Source organism: Nuphar pumila, chromosome 10 (assembly GCF_984573655.1).
Source record: "Nuphar pumila chromosome 10, dmNupPumi1.hap1.1, whole genome shotgun sequence".
In the NCBI taxonomy this organism is placed as follows: Eukaryota; Viridiplantae; Streptophyta; class Magnoliopsida; order Nymphaeales; family Nymphaeaceae; genus Nuphar; species Nuphar pumila.
In genome coordinates, this window is record NC_143258.1 from 76,445,668 (window position 1) to 76,453,710 (window position 8,043).

The following is an 8,043-nucleotide window of genomic DNA, read 5'->3' on the forward strand; positions in this document are numbered from 1 at the left end:
ACTCAGATTTATCTCAATCTATATTGGATCTTTGTTCATTTCTCTGTTCTCACAGTTGACATCTAGCACCATCTCACTGAATGCAATAGTGACTTAGAGGACTTTTTGATGCTCTGAGATCTTGTTGCTCTTGAAGGATCCAATCAAAGAATGCATTTAGATCGCGACCATATGTGAAATCCGAAGTGTTCAATCTGGATTTAAAAATACCCTTTTTTAGTCAACAATAAAACAGGGAATAGAAAGCAACTATGATATGCCTCTTTAGGTTAAACCATGTATTTATGCTCAGATACAGCCTGGTCCAGATCCAGCCATCTGGTCATTTCCAGGATCCTGATTCCCGAATTACAACCCGCGACAGTGAGTTGTATATCGGGACTGGACCCACCTGTGTCCCACTTGTTTTGCATTCCTACATGAGAGCAGGGAGTGCAGACCCAACCCGACCTGTCTTCAACAAGCAATAGCCCGCCAGGCCATTTTGCAAGACTTGTTCTGGGCCATAACGAACGAGTCAGGATTAAACCCAATTCTTATCAGACTGGGTCAAAGTTGGGGCCCAAGACTTTGTATTCGATCCATTAAATAGGGTAAATGGGTCGGTCGAGTCCATATCAAACAAAATCTGTGCTAAAATATTCTTTATATCATGGAGACTCGGCCGGGTAATGAACTATATATTTTAATATATAAATATATGTATATATAATGTATAATTTACAGTATTTTATCAATATATTATATATAATATGCATTATATGATATTTTTATAATATATTTAATGTATAATTTTATTAATATATGTACGACCATATATTTATATATATATATAATATATTATATATGCATGACTCGCTGAGTTTTGGGTGAGTCATGCATATATGCCTGAGTTTTGTACAAAACGAGCTTATACTAGTTTTTGACCCAGTGACTGGCAATCCAGGCTGAGTCAACTGAGTCAATGGATTGACCTGATGAGTTTTTAAACTATGATTTATATGAATATGTTATTATTTATTTTTAAAATTATCGGTTAGTGTGGACCCGAGAAGATAATAAACCTGTCAAGTTTTGGCCCAGGTCTTATTGGATCTTATCCTTTATTTGACGTGGCCCAATATTGGCCCATCCAGTTGCTGATCTGAAGTTCACCCCTTGTGATAGAAAAACAAGGGTGCGCTTTGAAGGTATGGGCACAAACCGCACCGAGTTCCTGCGGGTTTGAACCGGATCTAACATGGAGTTTTGGATGTGGATAGTATGCATCTTAATCCTTAACCCCACATCATTTACATATTCATCACAAAACTAGTGTCAGGAATCTCGTTTTAAGGAAAATCTCAGGAAAGGGAAAACCTCATGATATTTTTGAAATTTCTGGGTTTAAAATCTTATAATTACGGATAAATATTAAAATAAGTTATACATATAATGTAAATAATATAAAATATTAAAAAAATGTTTTTATTATTTTTAAATAATTCAGAAAAAAACCCAATCACCAGCTGCACGCTGGCCTTCGGTTGGTAAAAGCCTTTGAAGTCCTGCCTGCCCTCGAGTACACCCCAGTTTTGACCTTGGGGCAAGGTACACTACCTGTACAGTTTTTGAACTTTTGACGTCTTGTCAACTTGTTGAGATCTATAAGTCCCTACCAGATGAGTGAAGCTCTTGTGAGCAGTTTTTATTGTTTTAATATCGTAGTAAAATCATGATATTTTAAAATAAGTGAAAATATCATTTTTTACAGTGTTCTGTAACTTTGAAAATATCACGTTAAAATCACAACATTCTTAAAATATTAACAATAGCCGTGACAGGGATTAAAAGCAAATTTTGTCCATTTCCAGCGCATCTTGAATCGGACCCACTTTTCAAAATTCGGATATCTTTCAGGTCAAACGTAACCCGACCCGTTTCTCTTTATTATTATTATTATTGTATTTCTACGCCGCCACAGAAAGATGAAAATAAGAGGGGAAAAAGCAACAAAAGGAGTGTGAGAGAGAGAAACACTCGTACCTCTCTCTCTCTCTCTCCCTCCCTCGTGTTACCATCCATCGGGTTCTTCTTCTCCGTTTGCCTTATTGCCCATTTGCATCTGTGCAGGTTCTCTGTCTGTCTGTCTCTCTCTCTCTCTGTGATGAATACTAAATGGTTATTCGTTTAACAAATTTGCTGTTCCTGCGGCTACTTTCTTGGGTTTATGCAGTTTACGTTCTTCTTGCATTATATGTATTGTATTTTATCCAATCTCGTTGATTTTGTTTTGGTTTTAAGACACCTATTGCACTTTTTCCCCCTTTTGTTGTTGTAGTTTTGGGTATCTGTTGTTGTTGTTGTTGTTGTTTCTATGGTTACGATATCGGCTACATTTTATGTTATTGGGCCTGAGGATTTTTGGTGGCGAGTATTTTCACTTTAGGGTCGCGCTCCCATATCGAATTTGTTAATTTTCTTTGCGGTCCCTGGGTTGTGTTTGTGTGTGCATTCATATGGATAAGTTGGGGTTTGGTTTTTGATGAAAACGTGAGGTTGGGTTGCAGTGGGAATTTGATGAGTTATGCGCCAGCTGAAGTTTGGTTAGGTTTTTAGTGTTTTAGGGTTTTGGATGTGGCCAACAATAGCCCTGGATTCGAATTCTTACTTGAGGATTGAGGGGATCTGTCAGATGTGGGGTTTTAGGGTTTTGAGTTTGTTGGGTTCTTTCTGGTTGGTCGGTTGGTTGTACTTGGTGGGAAATGGAAGGAGTGGCTACGCCAGCTCTGGTTTTGGGATTATGAACTAAGTGGAGCTCTTTTTAGATGCAGACCACTAAGTTTACGGTTTCATGGGTTTGGGTGGTGCCATGGGAGTGGTTATTTGATGATTTTAGGATTCACAGGAAAAATTCACTTGAGAGATTTTGGGTTTTAGGTTGCTAGGCTGTTGGTGACTATGGTTTTGATAAAATGGTACGACAGTAAGAACTACTGTCTTGCGAACTGGATTTGTAGTAATAATTTCAAACTTTAGCTGGGCTATAGGTTCTCAGGGTCGGCACAAGGTTTAGATTTTCATGATTTTGGCGGTGCGCTAGATAAAGTTTATGTTCTAGTTTCTGAGGGTTTTAGATTTGTTGCATGTTGCGTTGTCATAAAATATGAGATTGAGAATTCGGTAGGTTGTCAACTGAATTTCGGTTTAGTTATTTGAATCTGGTTTTAGGAAATTAAAATCAGGATGTTGATTTGGCTTCTTGGTTTTTTGTTGTCCAACTGGATATAAATGGAATTCCTGATTTTGTCTTGCGGTCTTGGTATTCTCAGTTTTCCTTTGGCTTGTTGCTTGTGTTGAGTTGGTGAAAAGCTGGTCTGATTGTGAAATCTGTTTAGAAATTCTCGTTTCTATGATTTCTTGGTTAGCAATTTTGCGTTTTTGAGTATAACATTGTAACATTTCTCTGTTCAATTGCTCTCATACACCAAACCCCTGCCCACCTTTTTCTTGGCAGCTCTTTTCTCAAGTGATATGAAACTTTGATGCAACTTTTACTAAGTTTAGATGGTTTGTACTTTGTAATATCATGTTCCCAAGATTTAACTTGTATTTGAATTGATGTAATTTGTTACTAAGGTCAGATGTTTTGCATTATCATGTTGCCAAGATCTAACTTGTATTTACCTGCGGCAGAGTGTGTACATCATCTTAAAGCCTCCGTGTCTCTTCATTGAGTTTGTTCATCGGTCTGTCTGAAAGAATTGAAGATCATCGTTGTTGGGCTTTTTTTTTATGTGTTTGAATCAGTTCTGAACTCTACCACATCTTAGTGATTCACTTTGAAGCAGATTTGTAGTGGAACTTGGACACAAAGAACTTTAGGAATTTGGATTAACTATAGACTTTGATTTATTGGGTAAAATTGAAGATTACGCGTGGGTATAATGGACACTCGTCATAGAAATTTCCGTGCAATTTGCTACTCTGCAGATCTTGTGGATGGGCAGCCTATATATGTTTGTTCAAATTGTCTGCCTGCAAAGGCTATAAAATTTGAACCAGCAGGTCATTCTTTTCATTTTGCTGCACTTAAAATGCTTGGTTTCTTCAAAATTGAAGAAGCAGATACTGATGACCCGAGTTTGTTGGATGGCAAAGCTCAAGATCGTACACCTTATGCAGAATTTTATAGCAGTAAAGGTAAGAAAAAATCTGGTGCTGACGGCGAGCAGCAAGATCATTATGCTCTCTTGGGTCTGAGTCATCTGCGATTTCTAGCAACTGAAGATCAGATACGCAAGAGTTACCGTGAGACTGCTTTGAAGTATCACCCGGACAAACAGGCTGCTCTTCTTCTCGCTGAGGAAACTGAAACTGCAAAGCAAGCGAAAAAAGATGAGATAGAAAATCATTTCAAGGCTATTCAGGAAGCTTATGAGGTTCTGATTGATCCAGTCAAGAGGCGTATTTATGATTCCACAGATGAATTTGATGATGAAATTCCCTCTGACTGTGCATCATCAGACTTCTTTAAGATATATGGTCCAGTTTTTATGAGGAATGCACGGTGGTCTGTTGTTCAGCCAGTTCCGCCTCTAGGTGAAGATGGTACACCACTGAACGAGGTTGATAAGTTTTATGACTTTTGGTATGGCTTCAAGAGTTGGAGGGAGTATCCACATGCAGATGAATTTGATTTGGAGCAAGCTGAGTCCCGAGACCATAAAAGATGGATGGAGAGGCAGAATGCTAAACTCACTGAGAAGGCTAGAAAGGAAGAATATGCACGCATAAGAACACTTGTTGACAATGCTTATAAGAGGGATCCCCGAATACTCAGGAGGAAGGAAGAGGAAAAAGCAGAAAAGCAAAGGAAAAAGGAGGCCAAGATTCTGGCTAGGAAGTTGCAGGAGGAAGAGGTTGCAAGGCTTGCTGAGGAGGAAAAGCAAAGGAAAGAGGAGGATGAAAGAAGAGCAGCTGAAGCTGCATTAAATCAGAAAAAGCAAAAGGAAAAAGAGAAAAAGCTATTGCGGAAAGAGAGGACTCGCTTGCGAACGCTTGCAGCGCCAGTTTTATCCAAAAACTTGCTTGGTTTGTCAGAGAGCGATATTGAAAGCTTGTGCATGTCGCTTGAGACAGATCAGTTGAGGCACCTCTGTGATGAATTTGAGCAAAAGGTTGGCATCGATCAAGCGAAACTAGTCAGAGATGCATTGCAAGGAGATAAGGCACGTGATGGTAACAAATCACAGGAGAATGGTTCTGTTGGGTCTGATCCAGTTGGTAATGGGGCTATTCCACCAGTTATACCTGATAGACCGCCAAGCAACTATGAGAAGAGAGAGAAACCTTGGAGCAGAGATGAGGTTGAGCTGTTGAGAAAGGGGATGCAGAAATATCCAAAAGGAACATCACGGAGGTGGGAAGTTATATCTGAATATATGGGTTCTGGTAGATCGGTGGAAGAGATTCTGAAGGCCACAAAGACGGTCCTTATCCAGAAGCCCGACTCTGCAAAGGTTTTCGAGTCATTTCTGGAGAAGAGGAAACCCGCACAGTCCATTGCATCACCCTTAACAACTAGAGATGAGTCTGATTCTGTGCCTGTTAAAACTGAAAATAGTGCATCACATATGGAAACTTCAAATGTTGGTCTTAAACAATCATCGAATGGTGACAAGAGTTCTCAGAGTGTAGAAGTTGGTGTTACGAATGATGTTACTAATGAACAAGATGTGTGGTCAGCTACTCAGGAAAGGGCACTCATTCAGTCTCTCAAGACATTCTCTAAAGAAACTAACCAGCGTTGGGAACGGGTTGCAGCTTCTGTTCCTGGTAAGACAGTGAATCAATGTAAAAAGAAGTTTATAATCATGAAAGAGAGCTTTCGGAGTAGGAAAAATGCAGAGTGATTAGACCAACATTGCCTGGAGTCGAATCACAGCTTGGAAAGGATGGTTGTTCTGCTTATTAGGGTGGATTCTTTTTTGGTGATACTCGGATACTTTAGGCAGAGAGCACAATTTTGGAGTTGGAGAAGTGTATTTTTGTTAGTTTATGGCTTACTTTTTTTTGAAACTTGTTGCATCACCGGATTGGAAACTCATATAATGGAGTTTCTTTGTGCATTGATGGAGTTGAATTTTGGAGGTGGGTGTTCTTTTCTATCATCAGCTGTTGTGGTGTCTATGTTCTTTGGTAATTCGTCCACGAAGTTGGGCTGGTAATTTCATTGATGATTGCGTAAAATGGTGGTTGATGAATTGAAACATTATAAATGCAAGATTCATCTAGTTATATATGACATTTCATTTTATTGTATAAGCGTTAGTGATCTGTGGGCTATGAAGAACCATTTTTGCCCTGAAAGTTATGGCGTATACATTCTTAATCAATATAAATTCATCTTGTAAAACTATTGAACATCTTTTACTGTTTTCACTTTTTTGATTTTCTTGTCTGAATTTTGCTTCTGTTACATTGATGTGCTGCATTTTCATCTCAAGGCTTCGTTTGTTTGGTTCCCACCAATAAGAATCAGAAAGACATCCCATGATGGGAAAGGCCATTCCGTGCTTGGGCGAATAAATTTTTGTATTAAATGCATGGTCAATGTGAAAAAAAATCTTTGTTGACTATGGGCTCCATATGAAAATGGAGTTGGCATGTTTGTTTCACCTACATAAGAAAATGGGGTTTCATAAGTAAACCCTCATTTTCACGTATAAAATGGGTGACCCTTAAATGAGAACCATCTTTTGTTTATCTCTGTACAAATTGGTTGAAGTTGGCTTCTTCTAGCATATATCCTTCTAATTTTTGCATGATATACTTTTAATATCATGAATTAAACTTGCTTGGGGGTAAGTGGTAAGTCCATGGAGTTTTAAGTAGCTAGGTTTCTGATCCTGGGGGCGGTTTCTTCATGTAAATATAAAAGAAAACTCCCTTGTTGCTCACTGGACTTGGATATTTCGTGAGCCAGACTGTTGTTGGCTTAGTGGGATTTTATCCTGATAAGCAAGAATAATCTTGTCCGAGTCAAGAATTTTGATTGCTTTGAGAGTAGAATGAGATATCTGTCTGGTTAGGTTGCAGGACTCAAATGGTTCCGATCTGGAGCTGCTAAATACATGGGGTTTCGGATCTTAATTGGACTTGGAACGGCTAAAAATGGCAAAACCCTTATCCTGGATCCAACTCATTTGCATCCTTGGGTTGCACTATGATAGCTGAGAGGTGTTAGGTTCAAATCCCATCTGGGCATCCTCCAACTCTACCATAAAAAGAAAAGAAGTCTGCTTCTATCAATGGCATCTAACATACAAACATGCACCTCTGTATAATCCACGAAGCGAGTTCAAGTTCGGATCTGGATATTGGCCAAGCCTCATATAAGCAGATATAGCAATCATTTTCCTCACCTTGACCATAACTAAATTGACAAGTAAGATGATTGGTCTCGGAACTCCACCGAACTTGGACAATTTTCATATCTTTTTTCAAATGTTTGATTGGTCTCTGATCCGGAAGCCGCTTTTTTCGGATCAACATTTTTTTGGATCTTCCTTACATGGACTCGAGTGCTTACTGAATCAGTACACATTGGATTTCAATAATATATTTAGTTGAATTCAGAAGGACAAAGAACATCCAAACCCAACCTTCAATTGCCAAAGTCCATTCTGCTCCACTGGCTGCCATCACTCTATCGGACCCGGAAGGATAAAAGGATCATTTCTCACCAAATCCGACTAACTATTGGATATCTAACCCGGACCCGTGCACTGACATCCAACTAGGATGACAAAATATTGTGATATTTTCAGAAATATCGTGATATTTGTTGACCATCTAAAAACGATAAAAACATCTCCATATTTTATAAGTATCACAGTATATTTTCTTTCTGAAAATGTCGTGACCTAAGTTTTTCTCAACTATGTTTTAGGATTAATTTTCTTCTTTTTTCAATATTTCATTTCTATTCCTTTACCTTTCCCATTTTTCTTCAATCTATTCAGTTCATTCGATATTTTGCAGATAAAAACATAAAAAAAC

General features: G+C 38.5%; 1 protein-coding gene across 1 annotated transcript; it reads left to right on the plus strand.

Annotated features, from left to right (window-relative positions):
- The first annotated feature begins 2,002 nt into the window (after positions 1–2,002).
- LOC149826878 (uncharacterized) lies at positions 2,003–6,400 on the plus strand. The gene is made up of 2 exons (XM_090019013.1): positions 2,003–2,112; positions 3,676–6,400. The coding sequence occupies exon 2, from the start codon at positions 3,927–3,929 to the stop codon at positions 5,892–5,894; it is 1,968 nt and encodes a 655-aa protein (XP_089875139.1). The 5' UTR covers positions 2,003–2,112; positions 3,676–3,926; the 3' UTR covers positions 5,895–6,400.
- Positions 6,401–8,043: the final 1,643 nt, after the last annotated feature.

What these genes read in the sequence shown, in the direction of transcription:
- LOC149826878 (XM_090019013.1), top strand. Translation starts at nt 3,927, where the DNA reads ATGGACACTCGTCATAGAAATTTCCGTGCAATTTGCTACTCTGCAGAT.